This window comes from Scyliorhinus canicula, chromosome 5 (assembly GCF_902713615.1).
Source record: "Scyliorhinus canicula chromosome 5, sScyCan1.1, whole genome shotgun sequence".
NCBI classification, from domain to species: domain Eukaryota; kingdom Metazoa; phylum Chordata; class Chondrichthyes; order Carcharhiniformes; family Scyliorhinidae; genus Scyliorhinus; species Scyliorhinus canicula.
The window spans coordinates 127,915,807-127,942,339 of NC_052150.1; the positions used below are offsets into that span (position 1 = coordinate 127,915,807).

The following is a 26,533-nucleotide window of genomic DNA, read 5'->3' on the forward strand; positions in this document are numbered from 1 at the left end:
TGTGCTTTGTGCTTCTGATTTCCAACGTCAATTCGCATTTCGAAAATAGTCTATGCTTCCTTTCCTCCTTTCAAAGTGCATAACCTCACACTTTTTCACATTGTACTCCATCTGCCACTTCTTTTCCATTCTCCTAGCCTGTCCTAGTCCTGTTTTAAAATAAATTGAGTACCCAATTCATTTTTTCCAATTAAGGGGCAATTTAGTGTGACCAATCCACCTACCCTGTACATCTTTGGGTTGTGGGGTGAAACCCATGCAAACACGGGGAGAATGTGCAAACTCTACACGGACAGTGACCCAGAGCCGGGATCGAACCTGGGACCTCAGCGCCGTGAGGCAGCAATGCTAACCACTGTGCCACCGTGCTGCCACCTGTCCTAGTCCTTCTGCAGCCCCCCTACTTCCTCAATACTATTTGTCCTGCTACAGGTCTTTGTATCATCTGCAAACTTAGCAACAGTGCTTTCAGTTCTTCCTTCCAAATCATTTCTTTCGACGCTGCCCACCGGGTCCAAAATGTACAGCAAAAGATCGTCCGCATACAACGAGTTTCTGTGCTTGGCTCTGCTTGATGCCCCTCCAAATCCTAGACGGCCTAAGTGCCATCGCCAAAGCAATGGGAAGAGCGGGCACCCCTGCCTTGTCCTCCGATGCAGCCCAAAGTACCCCGAGCTCATCCAATTTGTCTGGATACTAGCCATTGATGCCCTGTGCACCCAATCCACGGACTCTGGCCAAATCCTAACAACCCAGCACCTCCAACAAATACGCCCAATGGTCTCCTGCATTGTAACAACTTTGTGATGGCATTCTTAATAAGTCTCTAAACTCATTTTAAAAAGAGGAGAACATGTTGGTAGTATTCGGGTACAGGCCAGGAAACAATCTTGTCACCTGGACAAAATTATTCGTGCTGTGTAGCTACCTCAGTTATAGTTCTTTTGCTGCAGCCTGAAATTTTTGTTTGCTAAGGATAAATATACCAGTCATATAAATTTCTCAAAGGCAGATTGGAATCGGGAATGCACCTAGCAGAGGCAAATAACCTATCCGGCGCACCTTCTGGCTTGAAAAGACACTGCATGCTAATCTTGGACTCCAACTGTGAAATACTATAGGGCAGTAGTTTTCTTTTTTAAAAAAAAAACTTTATTGAGACATTTATAATTTTAACATATCAACATTCTAAATAACAGAGTGGTCCGACACACGCGAAAACGCCACAGTAACATATCCAACTTCCCCACACCCTAACTCCTAGCTACCCATATATTAGATTCACTGCCCTTATTCTCTACTTCCATGCTGCCCCCCCCCCCCCCCCCCCCCCCCCCCCACCTTCTGCTGAAGGTCAGTCAGTTTTCTTTAAAGAAGTCAATGAACGGCTGCCACCTGGAGGTTGCCCTCCAAGTCACTCACAACCCTGAATTGGAAATATATCTCCGTTCCTTCGCCGTCGGTGGGACAAAATCCTGGAACATCCTCCCTAACAACGCAGTGTGGTGTCCCTGCACCGGAAGGACTGCAGCGGTTAAAGAAGACAACTCGCCATCTTCTGAAGGGTAACTAAGGATGAGCAATAAATAATTGCTGGCCTAACCAGCCACGCTCACATCCCGTAAATTATTTCTTTAAAAAACACTCGCACTGGATCCTTCTTTTTGAGTAATAATGAAATGGATGCCTATCTCATCATCTCCGGCAATCCTTCCTTCAAACCGGCCCTCTTCCACCTCCGACGCTCCAGTCGCTCCTGAAATTCCCTCATCTCCGACTCATCCTCTAGCGGCTCCGACTTATTCAAGCCCCTATAAAAGTCCTTCCAACACCTTATTCACCTGCTCCGGTACCACTACTAACCCACCCGTTCCATCCCTAATCTGCACGATCTCCCTTCCTGCTTGCTGCCAACAAAGCTGGCCCACCAGCAATCGGCTGGCATCACCAAACCCATAAACAACCCACTTGCGCCCATCACCGCCCTCACCATGGATAGAAGATCAAATTATGCCTGTAACTCCTCACGAAAAGCCCCAGGTCTTCTGCAAATCTTCCATCAACCTCCAAAATCACCTATATCAGCTGCTACCGCTCCTTCCATGCCTCCCTATCCACCTTCGCCTTGAATGAGATGACCTTACCGCTCACTACTGCCTTCAATGCTCTCAAAATCACTGGCGGCGAAACCTCCCCATTTTGGTTAAACTCCACATACTCCTCAATCACCTTCCCCATCCTGATGCAGAAATTCAGGTCTGCCAACAAACCCACATCGAGCCTCCACGCCGAACCCTTCTCCAAGACCACATCCTCCCCCAAGACCACATCCTCCCCCAATGATCAAGTTACTTGACTCCAAGTCCGGGATTTTACCCAACATGCGCCTCATGAATTCTGCATCATCCCAGTTCGGGGCATACACGTTCACCAACACCACTGGGGCCCCCTGTAGCTTTCCACTCACCATTATGTACCTGCCCCTCTTGCCCACCACGATGCTCCCTGCCTCAAACGCCACCCGTTTACTAACCAGAATTGCCACCCCTCTGGTCTTTGAGTCTAGTCCAGAGTGGAACACCTGGCCCACCCAGCCCCTCCTTAACCTCGTTTGGTCAGCGAGTTTTAAGTGCGTCACCTGTAGCATGGCCACGTCCGCCTTTAATCCCTTTAAGTGCGAGAACACGTGGGACCTCTTGACCGGCCGTTCAGGCCCCTCACATTCCACGTGATCAGCCTGAAGGGGGGGGGGGGGGTTTGACTCTCCCTTTTTCGGCCAGCCACGTTCCCACGCCCCTTGCTCGCTCCAGCCGGAGACCCCCCCCCCCCAACCCGACTCTCCATCTATCCCCAACAGTTGGCTCCCCTTCAGTCAGCAAAGCAAACAAACTTAAATTCTACTAACAAATTTACACCAGGCCAACACCCGGTTACACATCCCCGCCAGCGCGTTTCACCCACGTGCACCTGCCCCTTAGTTCAAGTCCAGCTTTTCGTGCTTAATGAATGTCCACGCCTCGTCCGGCGTATCAAAATAGTGGTGCCTGTCTTGTACGTTACCCAAAGTCTCGCCAGATGCAGGAGCCCGAATTTCACCCCTTTGCTGTGGAGGACCGCCTTAGCCTGGTTGAAACCCGCACACCTCCTCGCCAGGTCAGCTCCCAAGTCCTGGTATATGAGAATCTCTCCGTTCTCCCACTTACTGCTCCGCTCCTTCTTTGCCCAACGCGGACACCTCTCTGTCTGTAAAGCGATGGAACCTTATCACCATTGTCCTCGGTGGTTCGTCCGCCCTCAGTGTTCTCGCGAGGACTCTGTGCCCCGTCCAGTTCCAAGGGCCGCGAGAAGGCCCCCGCGCTCATCAGCGTCCCCAGCATTGTGGTCACATACATGCTCGGGCCCGCCCCCTTCACACCTTCCGCAGGTTGTGACTCCGAGACCTATATTCGAGGTCATCCAGTCTCTCCTGCCATCTCTTGTGTAGGGCCTCGTGCACCTCCACCCTGACCGCCAGGCCCAGGATCTCGTCCTCATTCTCGGAAACCTTCCTCTCCACCTCTTTGATCGCCTTCTCCTGTACCTTCTGAACCTCCACCATCTTTTCCATTTAGGCCTTCATAGGGGCCAGCATCTCTGTCTTCAGCTCTGCGAAGCAGCTTCTCAAAAACTCTTGCTGCTCTCTCGACCATTGGGCCCCCGCCTCATGGTTCACGCCGGCCGCCATTTTGTCCTCCCGGACCCGCTCCGCTCTCTTCCCCGCAATCACTCGTTTCACGGCCCTGCTCCTGGTTCCCTCCATACAGCATTGAGGGGAACCTCTGACCTCTCCAGCATTCTTTCCAAAGCGGGTATTCGCATTCAAAGTGCCGATGCCGCCCCATTTAAATGCCCAAAATCCCGATTAATAGTGCTCCTGTTTTCAAAGGTATGACTGTTATTACTGTTCTGCTGAGTTCCTGTTTTGTTAAACTTCATTATTTATTTATATAAATAAGTTCCATCCTTTAAACAACGCATTTGGCTACCTGCTTTGTGGTCTCCAGCTACCACATATTTAGGCGACAAGGAAAAAACAGCAAGAAAAGAAAACCGAGTTTTATGATGTTCAGTGTGGCAACACAAGGTTGCCGTCAGTGAGTAGCTAATTTTCATTGTGGGTTTACTCAACGGAATTTCAAGGCAGCATCATGGTGGTGTTCGGGGGGGGGGGGGGGGGGGGGGGGGGGGGGGGGGTTGTTGGTGAGTTTACTGACAGAAGTGAGAACTGGGCTGGATACACGAGGTTGCAGCATTTCCTTTTAGCAATTGGAGTTGAAGATGAGGCCAAAAAACATTGATTCTCCTGAGTGTGTGTGGGGCGAAGACTTAAGAAGTTGTTGACGATTCTGCCCATGTCATGGAAGCCAGGCGAGATTTCATTTGCAGATTTAGTTGCTCTGATCCAGGATCACCATAACCCAAAGCGCTCAGTAATCAAAACACTGTGATCTTGGAGCAGTTTTCAAAGATAGACTAGTCTGCAGCATTAAGGAGGACAGCATTCAGCTTCAGTTGTTGGGTGAAGCCACAGTGACTTTTAAGAAGGCTTCTGGAAATTTTGCAGGGCATGGAAAGTGGTTGGGGGGGGGGGGGGGGGGGCTGCATCAAATGAAGAGAGGTTACAAGCAAAAAGGTGAAAGCAGTGGAGTGCTTTCGATATGGTGGGCCACACTTGTGAATCATTGCAAATTTATGGATGTGGTTTATCACTGGTGTAGCAAGAAGGGGCATTTAGCAAAGAAATGCAGCTGTGCAAAGAGCAACGTGAAGACTAAGAAAGAAAATTCAAATTTGAAGAAGCCTCGATCAGCGCCACATCATTTAGACTGCTCAGAGCAATTGGAGGATCAAGCTTATGGCATGTTTAATGTGAATGAGGCTCGAGCAGAGCCTATTTTTACTAGTGGCGGTTGATGGTTAGCAAATCAAGTTGGAGGCGGCCACAGGAGCCTCTGCATCCATGATTAAGAGACCTGCAAGTCAATGTGGGACTCTAACCGAGTGCCAATCCTTAGTTCGGAGGAGATTAATCTTTGGCCGTACAGCAGAGAGTCCAAACCTTTGCTCGTGGTATTGGAATCATTAATGTGTATAATAGTCAAGAAGCAAGAGAACGCTTCCTTGTGGTCAAAGGGAGGGGGCAAAGTTTGCTAAGGCGTGACTGGCTCAACAAAATTCTATTGAAGTGGGGTGAGATCAAACACAGCAGGGTGACCTTGGATGTTGTCAAGAAATATCCGGACGTGTTCTAGGATTAGCTGGGTATATTGCGTGGTACTACTGTGGAGTTTTATTTTATTTTTTTTAAATAATTTTTATTGGAATTTTTTACAGAAAATATAAAAATATAACAAGAAGTAATAATATACAACTAACTGCCCCATAACACCCTCAAATCCCCCCAAATCGTAACACCACGTGTCCCCCCCCCCCCTCCCCCAACAAGAAAACTTAACCATAAATTAAATAAATCAAATTTAAATAAAATAAACAAACAAACATAGTCCCCCCCCCCCTCCACGGGTTGCTGCTGCTACTGTCCCAGTACCCTATCGTTGAGCCAGAAAGTCGAGGAAAGGTTGCCATCGCTTAAAGAACCCTTGCACCGAACCTCTCAGGGCGAATTTGACCTTCTCTAGCTTAATGAAGCCCGCCATGTCATTGATCCAGGTCTCCACGCTTGGGGGCCTCGCATCCTTCCATTGTAGCAGAATCCTTCGCCGGGCTACTAGGGACGCAAAGGCCAGCACACCGGCCTCTTTCGCCTCCTGCACTCCCGGCTCTACCCTAACCCCAAAGATCGCGAGTCCCCATCCTGGCTTGACCCTGGATCCCACCACCCATGACAGCGTCCTCGCCACCCCCTTCCAGAACTCCTCTAGTGCCGGGCATGCCCAGAACATATGGGCATGGTTCGCTGGACTCCCCAAGCACCTGACACACCTATCTTCACCCCCCAAAGAACCTACTCATCCTCGTCCCAGTCATGTGGGCCCTATGCGGTACCTTAAATTGAATGAGGCTAAGCCGCGCACACGAGGAGGAAGAATTGACCCCCTCCAGGACATCAGCCCATGTCCCGTCTTCGATCTGTTCCCCCAGTTCCCCCTCCCACTTCGTTTTCAGCTCCTCTACTGACACCTCTTCCACCTCCTGCATAAGCTTGTAGATATCGGATATCTTCCCCTCCCTGACCCAGACCCCCGAAAGCACCCTGTCACTCACCCCCCTCGCGGGGAGCGCAGGGAATCCCTCCACCTGCCGTCTAGCAAATGCCTTTACCTGCAGATACCTGAACATGTTTCCCGGGGGAAGCCCAAATTTCTCCTCCAACTCCCCCAGGCTCGCAAACCTCCCGTCGATAAACAGGTCCCTGAGCTGTCTAATGCCCGCTCTGTACCATCCCTGAAATCCCCCATCCATGTTCCCCGGGACGAACCTATGGTTCGCCCTTAACGGAGCCTCCATCGAGCCCCCCACTTCGCCCCTATGTCGCCTCCACTGCCCCCAAATCTTGAGGGTAGCTGCCACCACCAGACTCGTGATATACCTCGTGGGAGGGAGCGGCCACGGCGCCGTTACCAAGGCCCCCAGGCTTGTATCCCCACAGGACGCTCTCTCCATCCGTTTCCATGCTGCCCCCTCCCCCTCCATCACCCACTTGCGCACCATCGACACGTTGGCCGCCCAGTAGTACCCCGAGAGGTTGGGCAACGCCAGCCCCCCCCCCCCCCCCCCCCCCCCCCCCCATCTCTACCCCGCTCCAAGAAGACCCTCTTCACCCTCGGGGTGCCATGTGCCCAAACAAATCCCATGATGCTGCTGGTTACCCTTTTAAAAAAGGCCCTAGGGATAAAGACGGGCAAGCACTGGAAGAGGAACAAGAACCTTGGGAGAACCGTCATTTTGACGGATTGCATTCTGCCCGCCAGCGATAGCGGCACCATGTCCCACCTTTTAAATTCCTCCTCCATCTGTTCCACTAGTCTGGTGAAGTTAAGCTTATGGAGAGTCCCCCAACTCCTGGCCACCTGCACCCCCAGGTACCTGAAACTCTTCACTGCCCTCCTGAAATGGAGCCTCCCAATTCCCTCCTCTTGATCTCCCAGGTGCACTACAAATACCTTGCTCTTTCCTAAATTTAGCTTAGAGCCCGAAAAGCCCCCAAATTCCGCTAACAGCTCCATCACCCCCGGCATTCCCCCCCTCCGGGTCCACCACATACAACAGCAGGTCGTCCGCATACAACGATACCCGGTGCTCCTCCTCACCCACCACCAGACCCCTCCATCTCCCTGACTCCCTCAACGCCATAGCCAGCGGTTCAATCGCCAGTGCAAAGAGCAGGGTGGACAGGGGGCACCCCTGCCTGGTCCCACGATAGAGCCTAAAGTACTCCGATCTCCTTCCATTTGTGACTATACTCGCCATCGGAGCCGCGTAAAGCAGCCTCACCCATTTAATGAATCCCTCCCCAAATCCAAACCTCTCCAGCACCTCCCACAGGTACACCCACTCAACTCTATCAAACGCTTTCTCTGCGTCCAGTGCCACCACTATCTCCGCCTCCCCCTCCACTGCCGGGATCATGATAACATTGAGCAGTCTCCGCACATTCGCGTTGAGCTGCCGCCCCTTTAAAAATCCTGTCTGATCTTTGTGAATCACCTCTGGCACACAATCCTCTATCCTGGTAGCCAGGACCTTCGCCAGCAACTTAGCGTCTACGTTAAGGAGCGAGATAGGCCTATATGATCCACATTGCAAGGGGTCCTTATCCCGCTTTAGGATCAAAGAGATCAGTGCCCGCGACATCATCGGAGGCAAAGCCCCCCCCTCCCACGCCTCATTGAAGGTTCGCACCAGCAGGGGACCCACCAGGTCCGCATACTTTTTGTAAAGCTCCGCCGGGAACCCGTCCGGCCCCGGGGCCTTACCTGACTGCATTTGTCCGATCCCCCTGACTAGCTCCTCCAACTCTATCGGCGCCCCCAGCCCCTCTACCAGCCTCTCTTGAACCCTTGGGAAACATAGCCTGTCCATGAAGCTCTCCATCCCTTCTCTTCCCCCTCGGAGGTTCCGACCGGTACAGTTCCTCGCAAAAGTCCCTAAAGACCCTGTTTACTTCCGTCCCCTTCTGCACTACATTTCCACCCCCATCCTTCACTCCACCAATTTCCCTAGCCGCATCTCGCCTATGGAGCTGATGCGCCAACATCCTGCTCGCCTTCTCTCCATACTCGTATCCTGCGCCCTCCTCCACTGTGTCTCCGCCTTTCTGGTGGTCAACAAGTCAAATTTGGCCTGCAAACTGCGCCGTTCTCCCAGCAACCCTTCCTCCGGTGCCTCCGCATATCTCCTGTCCACATCCAGGAGCTCTCCCACCAGTCTCTCCCTCTCCTTCCTCTCCCTCCTTTCCCTGTGGGCCCGGATGGAGATCAGCTCCCCCCGGATCACTGCTTTTAGAGCCTCCGAGACCATCCCCACCCGGACCTCCCCCGTATCATTGGTATCCAGATACCCCTCAATGCTTCTCCGAACCCTCTTACACACCTCCTCCTCCGCCAGCATCCCCACATCCAGGCGCCAGAGCGGGCACTGGTCCCGCACCTCTCCCATCTCCAGATCAACCCAGTGCGGGGCATGGTCCAAAATCGCTATTGCTGCGTACTCGGCATCCTGCACCCTCGGAATCAATCTCCTGCTCAGGACAAAAAAGTCTATCCGGGAATAAACCCTATGGACATGAGAGAAAAAGGAATACTCCCGTGCTCTCGGTCTCCCAAACCTCCAGGTATCCAAACCCCCCCCCCCCCTCCAAAATCTGGTCCACGTATCCCCTCAGCACTTTGGCCGCCGCCGGTCTCCTACCCGTCCTTGAACTGGACCGGTCCAGTGTGGGATCCAGCACTGTGTTAAAATCTCCCCCCATGATCAGGTCCGGGATGCGGCCCAATAATCGCCTCATGAAGCCAGCATCATCCCAATTCGGGGCATATACGTTCACCAGCACCACCTTCTCTCCCTGCAGCCTACCCTTCACCATAATATATCTGCCCTCCTTGTCCGACACCACCTCAGCCGCCTCAAACACCACCCTCTTCCCCACCAGAATCGCGTCCAATCCTGAATGATAACCCCGGCCCCCATCGGCTCCTTCCTAGTCATTCCAGCAGCAACCCGGTATATCTCTTTCTCCCCAAGGCTAGGACCCCTCCTAGCCGCGACGCACCCTCCATGGTACTTCCGTGAGTCAGCTGACTTTTGCTGACCCCGGCAGCTCCCGCCAAAACCTATCCCCTCCCGGCATGGGGTCATCCCCCTCTTGCCACACCTCCTTGGCATTGCTGCAGCGCCGGAAAAAAGACCCGTAGAGCCCCCACCGCCAGCTCCACCCCCCCTGCCCCGCAGCGCGGGAAACCAGAGGAAAGCCCGCGCTTTCACACTGCCCCACCCCACCCTTCTGACGCAGTTCCCCAAAATCCAGTTTCACCTCAATCCCCAGCCCCGTACAGAAGAGAACATATAAAACACAAACCCCCAACACTCCCCACCTAACCCACAACCAAACCCAACAAACAAACCCATCTGTAAACAGAGCAAACAGAAAACCAGCATACATAACACACATGTCGAAGTTAAAAAAGTTGAAACGAAACAGCAATAGCGGAAACAACGACGGCCAAAGTATGTCCCCAGACCCTAGTTCGAGTCCAGCTTCTCCGCCTGTACAAAGGCCCACGCCTCCTCCGGGGACTCAAAGTAAAGGTGCCGGTCCTTGTATGTTACCCACAGGTGCGCAGGCTGCAGCATTCCAAACCTGACCTGCTTAGCATGAAGCACCGCCTTCGTCCGGTTGAACCCGGCCCGCTGCTTAGCCACCTCCGCACTCCAGTCCTGGTAGATCCTCACTACCGAATTCTCCCATTTACTGCTCCTCTCTTTCTTGGCCCAGCGCAGCACACACTCCCGGTCACTGAATTGGTGGAACCGCACCAGCACCGCCCTTGGGGGCTGACCTGCCTTGGGCCTCCTGGCCATCACTCTGTGAGCTCCCTCAAGCTCCAGGGGCAAATTGAAGGACCCCGCTCCCATCAACGAGCTCAGCATCGTGGTCACATACGCCGGGAGATCCGACCCCTCCAGCCCCTCCGCCAGGCCCAGGATCCTCAGGTTCTTTCGCCTCGTGCGAACATCCAGCTCCTCCAAGTGGTCCTGCCACTTTTTATGAAGTGCCTCGTGCAGCTCCACTTTCCCCACGAGGACCACAGCCTCCTCCTCCCTTTCAACGGCCTGCTGCTGCAACTCCCGAATAGACACCTCCTGGGCCGCCTGGGTCCCAAGCAGCTTGTTCGTAGTTGCATTCATGGAGTCCAGCAGCTCAGCCTTCAGCTCCGCAAAACGAGGCAGGAGAGAGGCCTGTTGCTCCTGCGCCCACTTCCACCAGTTCTCGGGTGTTGCGCCGGCCGCCATTTTGTTTTCCTTCCCCTGTTTTTTTGGGGGAGCTGCTGCAGCTTCTTTCTTCGTCCCACTCCGGGTGAGCACCATATAGTGTGGGGCAAGTTCCTCCAAGCACCTTCCCCCACCGGGATGCGTTAAAACAGCGCCGTTTGGGGCCCTCGAAACGGCCCAAAGGTCCCTAAATAGCGGGAGCTGCCGAACGTGCGGCTTAGCTCCGCATAGCCGCAACCGGAAGTCTACTGTGGAGTTCTATGTCGATCCTCAGGCTACTCTTTACTTTTTCAAGCCCAGGTCAGTGCCCAATGCCATATGAAGGAAAGTGGAGAAGGAGTTGGAACGGCTGCAAAGGCTTGGATGTGAAAGTGCTGCTGTAATCTGCTAACCTGCTAGTCCATTTTGATCCAGACAGGGAATTTATCCTTTCGTGCGATGCCCCACCCTACAGTGTGGGTGCTACTTTCTCATTAATGGAGGACAGTCCAAAATGTCCATCAATTTTGCCTCTAGGAAGTTGGCAAAGGCTGAAAAGAGATATTTGTAATTGGGCAAAGTATTTTCATTTTAGTGGTGAAAAGTTTCCATCAGTACTTCTAGTCATTCATTCACCATATGAACCGACCACAAGCTGTTGATGAATCTTTTCAATGAGTCAAATTGTATTCCTCCCATGGCCTCAGCAAGAATACAGTGCTGGATTCTTACATCAGTGCAATATTGTGTACAGAGCACGGGAATACGCCACGCATGCGGACGGGTTGTGTCATTTTCCTTTACCGGATTTGCCATCCAAAGTATTGTGTCCTCCTGAGACAATTTTCTTGCTCAAATTACGTACACATTCTCCAGTAAGTGCAAAGTAGATTAATCAGGGATGGACAGAGATCTTATTCTGTCGCAAGTTAAACGATTTCTGATGCAAGGGTGGCAAGCTATCATAGAAGATGATGAGTTCAAACCTTATTGGAAGTGCAGTGGTGAGTTACCTGTGCAGGATGGATGCATACTGTGTAGGGGTCAAGAATGGTCATTCTGCACCCTGGCTGTTCGCAAGTCATGTATGAAATTCATGAAGCTCATCCAGGTGCCTCTCAAATGAAAAGTCTAGGCAGGTTGTTTGTTTGGTGGCCTAACTTGGGTCTGGATTTGGAGAACAAGTTGATAAACCAGAAGATGGTGCCACAAGCACCACTTCATCCTTGGCAATGGCCTGATAGGCCATAGTCCAGACTGCATGTGGATTTTGCGGGACCTTTCATGAGCCACATATTTTTGGCTGTTGCAGATGCATATTCAAAAGGTTTGGAAGCTCGTATCATGAGTATTATTACAGCTTCTGTGGCAATTAAAAAAGTGCATCAAATTTTTGCAACTCATGGTCTCTCAGAATTTCTCATTTTGGATAACAGCACTTTGTTTACAAGTGAATTATTTCAAGATTTCATACAAAAGAATGGTATGCACCTTTTGCGCACTGTGCCATTTCATCCAGCTTTGAACGGTTTGGTAGAGCAAGCTGTTCAAACTCTGAAGGAGGAATTGAAGAGCATGGCAGGTGATATTTTGAGTACAAAGCACTGCGAATTTTAATTCCAGTATTACATCACGCCACTATCTACAACTGGACTCTCTCCAGCTGAGTTGCTGTTAGATAGACGGCTGAAGTCTCACCTGGATCTGCTTCATCCTGATCTCAGAGCGAAAGTGAGCAGCAGACAAGAGAAGCAATGGAGGGACATGACTACCACGCCAAAGAGAGTCAGTTCTAACCTGATGATCTGATTTACATTAGGTATTGTGAATAATTTTAAACCAAAGTCATCCAGTATCTTGTGTTATGAAACTGCAACATGGAAGAGTTGTTCGCAGACACCAAGATGGTATTTTTTGATGTTATGACTTTTCAGAGTCAGCAACTGTGAAAGATAACATGGCAGAAGGTAATACTGCTGTGAGCGTTCACGAGAAGTGGTTCCTGTGTTTCCAGGTTTGCCAGTTGACTCTGCTCAGGGAGTGGAAGAGGAACATTCATATTCAGATTCTTCAGCTACCTCTTCACCTACAATTCCAAATCAACCATTAAAAGATTCAACAGTGGTATTGCGTAGGTTACAACGCAATCACAAAGTTCCTGACAGACTTTCGTATATAGGGACAGCACGATGGTACAGTGGTTAACACTGCTGCCTCACGGCGCCGATTTCCCAGGTTCAATCCTGACTCTGGGTTACTGACGAGTGGAGTTTGCACATTTTTCCCGTCTTTGTGTGGGTTTCGCGCCCACAACCCAAAGATGTGCAGAGTAGGTGGATTAGCTATGCTAAATTGCCCCTTAATTAGAATAAATTAATTGGGTACCTCAAATGTATTATTTCTGTCCTGATGGGGGTTTGAAATTTAAGAGGGAAAAGCATTAGTGTCATTTAAAAAAAAAAAAAATCTTTTTATTGGCATTTTCAAAATTATATACATTGCTGTTCGTTTTCATTTATTGTACAGTCACAAAGGTTCCTTCTTCGGTTTCTCTATTTACAGTCTGTTGCCGTCTGGCTGGCTCAGCCTACAATCCTCCCTATCCCCCCGCCTCCAGCTCCTCTCACCTTGACACCCCCCCCCCCCCTCTTTTTCACTGCTGTTCCCCATTTGATCTTGCTGGGTTTTGCTACCTCACCTTGCCCGGGCCCCCCCCCCGCGCCACTCCCCTCGCTTTCCTCTTTCTAACTTGTCCTGGCTATTTCCCCCTGGCTACTGGCTATTTATTTATTTATGTGTTGGCCACAAATGAGTCTCTGAACAGTCTGGTGAATGGCTCCCATGTTTTGTGGAAGCCCTCTTTCGACCCACGGATGGTGAATTTTATTTTCTGCATTTGGAGAAATTCGGACAGCCGGTCTGCAACTTTAGGTGTTGCTGCTGATCACCAACCAAGCAGGATTCTACCGAGGGCGATCAGGGAGGCAAAGGCAAGGGTGCCCGCCCTCCTCCCCATTAAGAGATCTGGCTGGTCTGATATCCCGAAGATCGTCAGTTTCGGGCATGGCTCCACCCTCATCCACACCACTTTTGACATTGCCTCGAAGAAGGCTGTCCAGTATCCAGCAAGTCTGGGGCAAGACCCGAACATGTGGGAGTGGTTGGCCGGGCCTCCTTGGCACCGTTCGCATCTATCCTCCACCTCCGGAAAGAACTTGCTCATTCGGGTCAAGTGTGCTCTATTTACCACTTTTAGCTGTGTTAGGTTGAGCCTCGCGCATGTGGAGATTGAGTTTACCCTGTGCAGTGCAGTGCTCTGCTCCAGAATCCCCACCCTATTTCGAACCCCAAGTTTTCCTCCCATTTCCTCCTCGTGTCCAGTTGATATCGGCCCTCTCTAGCAGTTATTCGTACATGTCACTACAGTTCCCTCTGCCAAGTATGTCTGCGTCCAGTAGCTCTTCTAATTGTGTCTGTCGTAGTGGTCGCAGGCATGTCCTTGTCTCCTTCCGTAGGAAGTTTTTAAGCTGCAGGTATGAGTTTGTTGACCTTAGTTAGTTGGAATCTCTGCGTCAGATCTTCCAGTGTGTATTTGTGTCATTTTGAGCCTTTCTCTTATGTAATTGTATTATTGGCACCTGTTGAAGGTTCTGAGCATGTGCAGACTTTTCAATCTGCAGGAAGGTGACCTGTAAGCAAGACCTGTTTTACTACTGCTCCTGTTTTCGTAATTATTACTATTACTACTGTTCTGCTGAGCTACTGTTTTTGCTAAACGTTGTTATTTATTTACATAAAGAAGTTCCTTCTTGTAAACAACGCATTCGACTATCTGCTTTGTGGTCTCAAGTTACCACACAATGCCATATTGAAGATGTGAAAGTGATCTTTCTTCCATAGGAGCAGTAAAGACGATCACCACAAAGGATCCAATACCAGTGTTCGGACATCGGCAAAGGTAAATCAAAGTCTTTAAAATTCTTGCAAATGAATAGTTTCCATAAAAGCAACTCGTGTTTTAATTTTAAAAGGCTTATAAAGCATTAGTTTTTTAAGAATCTGAAACTAACCTATATTCTTCTCAGTGGTCATTTTGTAACATTTTAGAGGTGTATTTAATGTAACCTGTGAGTTTGCCTTCATGTTTTAATTCTGCTATCAGCCTGGTGTGATGTGTTAATTGGAAAATGTCTTCAGTAATATGTTGAGGTTTGTCTGCACTTCAGTGGACAGGAAACTTGTCCTCATGAGATATCAAGTATGTCCAAGTAGTATCCTGCTTACCTCTCCTAATCTAGCCGTGTCATCTTCATTCCATTCGCAGTAATATCTTCCCTGTGATCCCTGCTACAATTCATTGCTCAGTTTACATTCTCTTCTGCAACCATCCCAGGCTTGAATTCCCTCTTGAACAAACCAACAACTGTTGTCTCTACTTCTCTTAGAATTCCCTGCAACTGCCTCTTTAAGAGAATTAACCTCAACTTTCCCACCTTTCACTCATGACTTTTGTGCCCAGTATGCTAAATGGGAAATAACTTAATCCCATTCACCTCACCCTGTCATCTGCATACCCTGGTACGATAGTCCTTCACCTTTTTTTAAAAAAAAATAACTTTAATTGAGATTTTCACAAAATATCAAAAACCGAAAATATCAACAAGAAAACAGTATTAACAACAAAAAATAATCCCCCCCCCCCCCCGGGGTTGCTGCTGCTGCCGGCCTATTTTCCTACCATTCTGCCAGGAAGTCCAGGAAAGGCTGCCACCGCCTAAAAAACCTCTGTACTGATCCCCTCAGGGCAAATTTTACCCTCTCCAATTTGATGAACCCCGCCATATCATTGACCCAGGCTTCCACGCTTGGGGGCCTCGCATCCTTCCACTGAAGCAAAATCCTCCGCCGGGCTACTAGGGACACAAAGGCCAGGACACCGGCCTCTTTCGCCTCTTGCACTCCCGGCTCCACTGCAACTCCAAAAATTGGAGTCCCCAGCCTGGCTTGACCCTGGATCCTACCATCCTCGACACTGTCCTTGCTACCCCCTTCCAAAATTCCCCCAGCACTGGGCATGCCCAGAACATATGGGCATGGTTCGCTGGGCTCCCCGAACACCTAGCACATCTGTCTTTGCCCCCGAAGAACCTGCTCATCCTCGTCCCGGTCATGTGAGCCCTATGTAGCACCTTGAACTGTATGACGCTAAGCCTCGCACAAGAAGAGGAGGAATTCACTCATCCAGGGCATCCGCCCACGTCCCCTCCTCAATCTCCTCACCCAGCTCCTCTTCCCATTTACCCTTCAGCTCCTCCACCGAGGCCTCATCTACCTCCTGCATTACGTGGTACACGTCCGAAATCCCCCCTCCTCCAACCCACACCCCCGAGAGCACCCTGTCACGTACCCCACGTGGGGGAAACAGAGGGAACCCCTCCACCTGCCGCCTTTCAAACGCCCTAACCTGCATGTACCTAAACATGTTCCCCGGGGGGAGCCCAAACTTCCCCTCTAACTCACCCAGGCTCGCAAACCTCCCATCTACAAACAGGTCCCTCAACCTCCTAATACCTACCCTGTGCCGGCTAAGAAACCCGCCATCAATGCTCCCTGGAACAAACCAGTGGTTCCCCCGTATCGGGGACTCCGTCGAGCCCCCCAGCTCCCCCCATGCCGTCTCCATTGCCCCCAGATTTTGAGGGTAGCCGCCACCACCGGGCTCGTGGTATACCTCGTTGGAGGGAGCGGCAACGGCGCCGTTACCAGCGCCTCCAGGCTCGTGTCCACACAGGACGCCATCTCCATCCTCTTCCATGCTGCCCCTTCCCCGTCCATTACCCACTTACGCACCATCGCTGCGTTGGCAGCCCAATGGTATCCACAGAGGTTGGGCAGCGCCAGCCCCCCTATCCCTGCCCCGCTCCAAAAACACCCTTCTCACCCTTGGAGTCCCATGCACCCATACAAATCCCGTAATACTCCTGTTGACCCTCCTAAAAAAGGCCTTCGGGATAAGGATGGGGAGGCACTGGAACAGGAACAAAAACCTCGGGAGCACCGTCATCTTGACTGATTGCACCCTGCCCGCCAGCGACAGTGGCAACATGTCCCATCTTTTAAACTCCTCCTCCATTTGCTCCACCAGCCTTGTGAGGTTAAGTTTGTGTAGGGCCCCCCCAGCTCCGAGCTACCTGGACTCCCAGGTACCTAAAGCTCCTCCCTGCCCTTTTCAGTGGGAGCCTACCAATCCCCTCCTCCTGATCCCCCGGGTGCACGACTAACAACTCACTCGTACCCAGGTTGAGCTTGTACCCTGAAAAACCCCCAAATTCCCTAAGAATCTTCATCACCTCCGGCATTCCCCCCACTGGGTCCGCCACATATAGCAACAAGTCATCTGCGTAAAGTGATACTCGGTGCTCCTCCCCACCCCGCACCAGACCCCTCAAATTCCCCGACTCCCTCAACGCCATGGCCAGGGGCTCAATTGCCAATGCAAAGAGCAAGGGGGACGGGGACACCTCTGTCTCGTCCCCCGGTGCAACCGAAAGTACTCCGATCTCCTCCTATTCGTGGCTACGCTCGCCATCGGGGCCTCATATAACAGCCTCACCCAACTGGCAAACCCCTCCCCGAACCCAAACCTTTCCAGCACCTCCCACAAGTACCCCTACTCAACCCTATCAAAGGCCTTCTCCGCGTCTAATGCCACCACTATCTCCGCCTCCCCTTCTACCGCCGGCATCATTATAACATTCAGAAGCCTACGTATATTGATGTTCAGCTGCCTTCCCTTCACAAACCCCGTCTGGTCCTCCTGAATGACCCCCGGCACACAGTCCTCTATCCTTATGGCCAAGATCTTCGCCAACAGCTTGGCATCCACATTTAACAGCGAGATTGGCCTATATGATCCACACTGCAAGGTGTCCTTGTCCCGTTTAAGGATCAAGGAAATCAGCGCCCGTGACATAGTCGGGGGGCAAAAACTCCCCCTCCCTTGCCTCGTTAAAGGTCCTAACCAACAGGGGGCCCAGCAGGTCTGCGTACATTTTATAAAATTCGACTGGTAACCCATCCGGCCCCAGCGCCTTCCCCGACTGCATGCTGCCTATCCCAGTAACAGCTCCTCCAGCTCAATCGGCGCCCTCAGCCCCTCCACCTGCCCCCCTCCACTTTCGGAAATCTCAGCCTGTCCAAAAAGCGCCCCATTTCTCCCCCCCCCTCTTCCCCACAAAAGACCCCATTAATGTCCACCCCCCTTCACACCACATTTCCTCCTCTATCCTTCACTCCACAAATCTCCCTGGCCGCGTCCCGCTGATGCGCCAGCATCCTACTCGCCTTCTCCCCATATTCGTACACTGCTCCCTGTGCCTTCCTCCACTGAGCTCCGCCTTTCTGGTGGTCAGCAAGTCAAACTTGGCCTGAAGATTACGCCGCTCCCCCAGCAATCCCTCCTCTGGAGCCTCCGCGTATCTTCTGTCAACCCTCACCATCTCCCCCACCAACCTCTCCCTCTCTCTTTGCTCTCCCCTCTCCCTATGGGCTCGGATGGAAATCAACTCCCCTCTAATCACCGCCTTCAATGCCTCCCGAACCGTCCCCACCTGGACCTGCCCATTATCATTGGCCTCTAAGTACCTCTTGATACACACCCGAAGCCGCCAACCCACCTCCTCATCCGCCAGCAGCCCCACCTCCAGGCGCCAGAGCGGGCGCTGGTCCCTCTCCTCCCCCAGGTCAAGGTCCACCCAGTGCGGGGCATTGTCCAAAATGACTATGGCCGAATACTCGGTATCCTCCACCCTCGAAATCAGCCCCCTGCTCAGAACAAAAAAATCGATCCGGGAATAGGCTTTATGCACGTGGGAGAAAAATGAATACTCCCTGGCCCTCGGCCTCGCAAACCTCCAAGGATCCACCCCTCCCATCTGGTCCATAAACCCCCTCAACTCCTTAGCCGCCGCGGGCCTCCCACCAGGATCGCCACCACCCCCCCCCCCCCCCCCCCCCCCCCACCCCGATTTTTTGCATCCAGCCCTGAATAAAACACTTGGCCTACCCATCCCTTCCTCAGTCTAACCTGGTCCGCCACCTTCAGGTTCGTCTCCTGGAGCAGAGCCACGTCCGCCTTCAGCCCCTTCAGGTGCGTAAACACCCGGTCCTGTTTGACCGGCCCTTTCAGCCCCCTCATATTCCAAGTTATCAGCCTGATCAGAGGGCTCCCTGCCCCCCTCCCCTGCCAATTAGCCATAACCCATCCCCTGCCCACCCCAGGCCAGCACCCCCCTCCTCGGCCCGTTCCGCACGGCTAACTTCTGCTGACCCCGGCGACTCCTGCCACACCTCCGACCCCTCCCAATGTGGGGCTACTTCTCCTCCCCCATGCCCATCAGCAGACCCTCCTCTTCCCGTTCTTGCGCGGTGAAAAAAGCCTGTGCTTCTCAGCTCCGACCCCGCCCCCATCCACCCTCAGCGCGGGAAACAAAAGAAAAGCCCGTGCTTCCCCCTGCCTGACCCCGCCTCCTCTAGGGTAGCTCCCCTTGTCGGCCCCCACCACCAGCTCCCCACACTCCAAGTCTACCCCCCGACTCGAGCCCATCCACCGAACCCACGCAAAAAGACAGCGCCCCACCCGCCCTAGAAACAAAACACAACCAGCATAAAACAGCATGAAACAGAGAACCCCCCCACCAAAAGTTAACATAGTTACATACAAATCCCCGCCCCCGACCCTCAGTTAGAGTCCAACTTCTCGGCTTGCACAAAGGCCCACGCCTCCTTCGGGGACTCAAAGTAAAAGCGCCGGTCCTTGTAGGTGACCCACAGACGTGCCGGCTGTAACATGCCAAACTTCACACTCTTTCTGTGGAGCACCACCTTCATCCGGTTGTACCCAGCCCTCCGCTTAAGCACCTCTGCACTCCAGTCCTGGTAGATCCGCACTACCGTGTTCTCCCACTTGCTACTCCGCTCCTTCTTGGCCCACCTAAGCACGCACTCTCGGTCAACAAACCGGTGGAATCGCACCAGCACCGCCCGTGGTGGCTCATTCGGCTTGGGCCTCCTGGCCAGTATTCTGTGGGCCCCCTCCAGCTCCAGGGGCCCCTGGAAGGATCCAGCTCCCATCAGCGAGTTCAGCAAGACGACCACATAGGACCCAGGTCTGACCCCTCCAACCCCTCGGTGAGGCCCAGGATCCGCAAATATTTCCACCTCGACCGGTTCTCCATCTCCTCGAACCGCTCCTGCCACTTCTTATGGAGCGCCTCATGCATCTCCACCTTTACCGCGAGGGCCGAGACCTCATCCTCTCTTTCGGAGGCTGGTTCTCGGAGCTCCCGGATTGCCACCCCCTGGGCTGTCTGCGTCGCCAGCAGCTTGTCCATAGTAGCCTTCAGCGAGTCTAGCAGCTTCACTTTGAGCTCCCGAAAGCAGTCTTCTGCTGCTCCTGCGCCCACTACGTCCATTCCTCGAGGCCTCCGCTGGCCGCCATCTTGTTTTTCTTCCCCCGCTTTTTCCTCGGCGCTGCCACCGCTATTTCGCTGGCCCCACTCCTGGTCCAGACCATAGAACACTGGGGATCTGCTGCTGACACCGTCCCACGTCGGGAACCGTCGATCAAGTACCGCTGGGGGCCCTAAAAAGAGCCCAAAAGTCCGTTCCTGGCGGGAGCTGCCAAACGTGCGGCTTAGCTCCGCATAGCCACAACCGGAAGTGAGTCCTTCACCTTCTAACTCCACTTCACTGGAAGGCTATATTTAGGTCAGACATCTCTTGCGCAACATCAGCATTTTGTAATCTTTGTAAACAATTGTGCTCACCCTGTGTTTCTGTCAGCTCACTTTCCATTTTTAAGTACTTTTTTATAACATAGTTGTGCTAATCCTTTTATTTTTTGAATAACTTGCATAACCATTTTTCTTTCTTCTGTCTCTGGATTTTGTTGGCTGCAAAACTAGCTCCAAAACTGATATTTCAGCAAACAAATAATTCAGAATCTGGAATCGACATGATCATGTTAGGGTTAGGGTTAGCAGCACGGTAGCATGGTGGTTAGCATAAATGCTTCACAGCTCCAGGGTCCCAGGTTCGATTCCCGGCTGGGTCACTGTCTGTGTGGAGTCTGCACGTCCTCCCCGTGTGTGCGTGGGTTTCCTCCGGGTGCTCCGGTTTCCTCCCACAGTCCAAAGATGTGCAGGTTAGGTGGATTGGCCATGCTAAATTGCCCGTAGTGTCCTAAAAAGTAAGGTTAAGTGGGGGGGGTTGTTGGGTTACGGGTATAGAGTGGATACGTGGGTTTGAGTAGGGTGATAATTGCTCGACACAACATCGAGGGCCGATGGGCCTGTTCTGTGCTGTACTGTTCTATGTAACTGACAGTCTTTGACATATGAAATAGGAATAACTGCTATGTGGCAACCCATAGGATCCAATTGCACTCAATAACCCTTCAATGGCACATTGAGAATTGAGAAAAGAAGACTTCCTGTGGCGGCCATGAGGTGAACAGTCGCACATAAGTTGGCTCCTGCCTGGGGTTTGGTTTTGACCCGTTTTGCCTGTTTAATGCTGTTTGGAGAGCAAAGTAGTATAAATTGAAAGCTTTGGTTCCTCCTCCTGCGTGTGATTTCTGGAGGTTATAATACGAGGAACAAATCGAATAAGGGGTCCTCGTCTAACTTGGGAAGGCCTCGTGTTGCAGGAGGGGGAAAATGGTGGAGGCCCCGTGTCATCGTTGCCCTTTCAGTGGACAACTGAGACACTGGTAGAATTCCTTGTACAGGAGTTTAAGAAGCACCGACAAGTAGTTTCTGATGACTTTTGGGGGGGGGGCGGCAGGCAGTGGCTCCCATTCGTGTAACTTTGGACAAGGTGGAACAACGGCTGGAGGTACAAAGAACAAAGAAAAGTACAGCAAAGGAACAGGCCCTTCGGCCCTCCAAGCCCGTGCCGACCATGCTGCCCGACTAAACTACAATTTTCTACACTTCCTGGGTCCGTTTCCCTCTATTCCCATCCTATTCATGTATTTGTCAAGATGCCCCTTAAATGTCACTATCGTCCCTGCTTCCACCACCTTCTCCAGCAGAGAGTTCCAGGCACCCACTACCCTCTGTGTACAAAAGCTTACCTCGTACATCTACTCTATATCTTGCCCCTCACACCTTATACCTATGCCCCCTAGTTATTGACCCCTCTACCCTGGGAAAAGCCTCTGACTATCCGCTGTGTCTATGCCCCTCATAATTTTGTCGACCTGTATCAGGACCGTCGTTCCAGTGAGAACAAACTGAGTTTATTCAACCGCTCCTCATAGCTAATGTCCTCCATACCGGGCAACATCCTGGTACGTCTCTTCTGCACCCTCTCTAAAGCCTCCACATCCTCCTGGTAGTGTGGTGACCAGAATTGAACACTATACTCCAAGTGTGGCTTAACTAAGGTTCTATACAGCTGCATAATACAAGGTATTATGCTCTATATAAGGCTCGACGATTCAGAAAGTGGAGGAAACGGTCACAGAGAACAGTGATCGGGTTGCCTCTTTGGAGGCAGAGGTGGCGATGTTGCGTGTAGGCAGTAGATTTTGAAGGCCCATGGCTTGGAGAATCGCTCCAGGCCCCAAAATGTGAGGATCATCAGGTTGCCGGAGGGCATAGAAGGTACGAGTGCCACAGTATGTGGGGGGGGGGGGGGAGATCTGGACAGCCATACTGGCACAGGCTTTATTTTCTTTGATCTTTATCATTGTCACAAGTAGCCTTACATTGACACGGCAATGAAGTTACTGTGAAAATCCCCTAGTCGTTACACTCAGGTGCCTGTTCGGGTATACTGAGGGACAATTCAGAATGTCCAATTCACCTAACAGCACTTCTTTCGGGACTTGTGGGAGGAAACCGGAGCACCCGGGGGAACCCCGCAGAGACACAAGGAGAAGGTGCAGACTCCGCACAGAGAGTGACCAAAGTGGGAATAGAACCTGGGACCCTGGCGCTGTGAAGCAACTGTGCTAATCACTGTGCTACCGTGCGTCTTACGGAGTGTGGGTTACATAGGCCCATCTCCCTGTTGAATGCCGATGCTAAGGTGCTGACAACCCATTTGGAGGGGTGACTGTCGGGGATAATTTCTGAGGATTAGACATGTTTGGTTAAGGGCGTGGTTAGCACAACCGCCTCACGGCGCTGAGGTCCCAGGTTCGATCCCGGCTCTGGGTCACTGTCCATGTGGAGTTTGCACATTCTCCCCGTGTCTGCGTGGGTTTCGCCCCCACAACCCAAAAATGTGCAGAGTAGGTGGATTGGCCACCCTAAATTGCCCCTTAATTGGAAAAAATAATTGGGTAATCTAAATTTATAAAAAAAAGAATTATTTTATGTTTGGTTAAGGGCCAGCAGCTGTCGGCCAACATTGCGAGGCTTCTGAATGTGGTGTTATCGAAACAATGTCAGAGATTTTGGGAGTTAGAGTGGAGCCATGCCCAACAGTGAGGATCTTTGGAGTGTCGGACTTGCCAGTGCTGCAGGAAGGGAAGAGGCTGATGTTTTGATCAGAGGCGAGTCTTGCTCGGATGGAGGGCATCAGTGCTAACTAAGGCTTCAGCATGGCTGGGGATTTGTCAGAATTCCTGAATTTGGAAAAGATAAAGTGCGGAGGAGGGGTTTTACTCTAGGTAGCTGCAATTCATTACCTTCTTTAAAGAGCTGTTTGTCGTCAGCAACTGATATGTTGGGGAGAGGTTGGACGAAAGTGGATGAATATGGGATAGGTGGGGCTGGGTTGTGGGAATAGTTTTATTAAAATTGTAGAAATTTGTTTGATTATTTTGTTTGTTGTTACATATTCAGAATAAAAATATTTTTTTAAAAAGAGGAAATTGAGAAAAGAGCAAATAACGGTACAAAACTACAGTAAGCTTAATTTAAATTTCTGTATGTTATTACAGTAAGGAAAACCTCCTTATTGTGGATGAATTGAAGCTGTTCATTTAAGGTCACAAAACACAATTATCTGTGTTCCATAACTGTAGCTTGGCATTACCGTTGTGATTTCTAATTTAGAAAAAGTTTCAAATGTACTGAAAAGTAACAACTACAGCAATATTTAAGAGAAAATCTTTCTTTCTATATTGTAGCCCGATCCTGCCAAACGTGAAGCTATTATAAAGAAGGAGATTATAAAATATTTGGTGAGTGCAAAATAAATAATTTTGAAGAACATGAAAGGAATCAAGAATTATAATTGCAATCCAAGCATTTTGGCCACATTGTAATGACAACTTGCAGTTTTATTTTACAAGTTAAATCAGTGGATTAAAGACCAATTATTCCAAAATGCTGCACAGAGCGGATTATAGATGATCAGCTAAAAGTTTAAAAATGTTTCATGGTGATCTTAAATATGTTAGTTTTTATTTTGAGAATCTATTCTGACAAAAATGGTAGATGACAAACATGAAAGTAAATAAGAGCTGAATAAACACACTTTAAAAGTTTGCAGACATATCTCCAGAGATAACAAATCTCCAAGGCTGCAGATGTACTGCAGTGCTGGTTTAAGCCAGTAGTTGTGGAGTGGGGAATGCAACTCTCCAGACCAGAATTGTAATTTGCAATCTACCTGGCTGAAGCAAGTTCTGCATGTATGTTCCACATTTTAATATTTGTCATAGATGTCTATTTTCTTTGTTCGTTGAAACTTCTACTTGGGTGATTTCTGGTTTCTTCACTACTTTCTGAGCATACCATTGAAAACCTTTCTTCAAATTAGAAGAAAATATGAACAAAGGATGAGTAATCCATCCTTGCACACTAATTGATTTGAATTTGACAGTTTGGTTGCAGTTACTTTTTAGAACCAATTATAGGATAAAGTACTGATATTGTAGACTGACAGTACCTCAGTGGTGCAATTAAATGATGAGTTTGCAGGACAAAATGTGAACGGTGCCAGGAGGCCCGGCCAGCCACACCCACATCTTCTGGTCTTGCCCCAGACTCGTCAGGTACTGAACATCATTTTTCGAGGCCATGTCAAAGGTTGTCGGGGTGAAACTGGAATCATACCCACTAGTGGCGGTCTTTAGAATCGCATCAGCCAGAGTTTTTGAGTGAGGCAGGCGCTATTGTCTTTGCCTCCCTTATCGTCCGTCGAAGACTCCTGCTCGGTTGGCGATCAGCAGCCCCCCCCCCCCCCCCACACACACACACACACACACACACACCCAGGCCACAGACTGGCTTTCCGATTTGGCAGACTTTCGCAAATTGGAAAAAAATAAAATACAACATTCAGGGATCAGAGGAAGGTTTGCCGCAACAAGTAGAAGCTATTCACCAGCCTGTTCCGAAATCTGTCCGTGACCAGCAACCATGGGAGGGAGGGAAGACAGAATCAGACAATGGAGGGAGAATAGTAGGGAGGGGGAGAGAACAGGAGGGAGGGAGAAGACGGCAAGAGAAACAGGGCAAGCAGGGCAGAGAAGCCGGAAAGTCAATGGGCGAAGGCACACGTGGGCAACCATAGTGACCACACAGCAACGCTGAAGCATGCCTAACCAGCGACAAACACGTCCCCCTGGTATGTTGTAGTACAAGGAGGCAGCAGGGACACAAATGAAACAGTACAGCTATGGCAATCAACCTACGGGGTGGGGGGGGGCTCAAAGATGGAGGCCCCCTACCTGTACATATCTTTTTTTCCCTTGAATGTATAAATGCTTCCCTGTCCCAAGGTTGTAGAAAGTGCTTTAAACAAAATAGTGGGGGTTGTGGAAGGTTCAGTTTTAAAGTTAAAGGAGAGGGTAGAAGTGCAGGTTAATGATGACTTCAAACTGGTTAAAGGCTCAGGAGAGGTTAGTTAAGTTTCCAGAAGATGTGACAGAACAGAGAGTATAGAAGGTGGCAGGAATCTAACTTCAGGCAGACCAAAAAAGGGAGACATACCATAAGAGGGGGCGGTCAATGTCGTGTATGAAACAAAGTAAATGAGCTTGTTGCACACATTGAAATTGGCCATTACATTGTTGTGTGCATCACAGACGTGTCTGCAAGGGGATCAGGGCTGGGATCTTCATATCCAAGGATATGTCTCCTATCGAAAGGATGGGCAGAGGGGCAGGGTTGCATTGTTGGTAAGGAATGAAGTTAAATCGATAACAAGAAGCGATATATGATCCAAAAGCATAGAATCTGTGTGGGTAAAGTTGAGGAATTGCAAAGGAAAAAAGACCCTGATGGGAGTTATGTACAGGCCCCCCAGCAGAAGTCAGGATGTGGAGTAGAAAATAAATCGGGCGATAGAAAATACATATAAGAAAGAAAATATTACAATAATCATGGGGACTTCAGTATGCAGATGGCCTGGGAAAATCAGGTTGGTAGCGGATCCCAAGAAAAGGAATTTGTGGAATGTCAACGAGATGGTTTTTTTGGCGCAGCTTATGGTGAAGCCCACTAAGGAACAGGCAATTCTGGATTTGGTGATGTGTAATTCAGCAGACCTGATTAGGGAACTTAAGGTGAAGGAACCTTTAGGGATAGTGACCACAATATGATAGAAATTACTCTGCAGTTTGAGAGGGAGAAGCTGGAGTCAGCTATCAGCTAACACTATTACAAATTAATAAAAATAACTACTGTTGTGCTTAAACCACAGTGTGTCTTAACCCGTATACGGTGGACAATTGACTACAAGTCTGTTTCATACAATAATTCAATATTTACTCGCTATCACACTATTACTGTTAATCAATCAATACAACATAAGTTAACTACAAAGCTAGTTTGCACAAGACCGTAACTTAACTGCCAAGTACCGGGCAGATATGGCCGATATCTGTGACCCGCAGATTTGCAGTTCTTGATGGTTGGTTGTTGGTCTTCCTCGCCCTTGGCTCTGGTCTTCCTTCTGCGATTGTCGTGGATGGTCTTTTTTGGCCAGTGAAGGGTCACCGTTGTTGGTTGCTGCTGCACAGAGAGATTCTAAGGTGGTGCAGCACCTGCTTGGATTTTGTGTTCTTTGGTGGGTGGTCTCTGCGTCATTGTCCATCAAT

At 50.6% G+C, this 26,533-nt stretch overlaps 1 protein-coding gene across 2 annotated transcripts in view; it reads left to right on the top strand.

Moving 5' to 3' along the window:
- The window catches only part of si:ch211-197h24.6, a 170,279-nt gene that overhangs the window by 116,767 nt on the left and 26,979 nt on the right, over nt 1–26,533 (top strand). For both annotated transcript variants that reach the window (XM_038797610.1, XM_038797611.1), the window contains exons 21-22: nt 14,371–14,428; nt 23,615–23,668. In XM_038797610.1, coding sequence (XP_038653538.1) covers nt 14,371–14,428; nt 23,615–23,668 — 112 coding nt within the window. The remainder of the gene's footprint in view (nt 1–14,370; nt 14,429–23,614; nt 23,669–26,533) is intronic.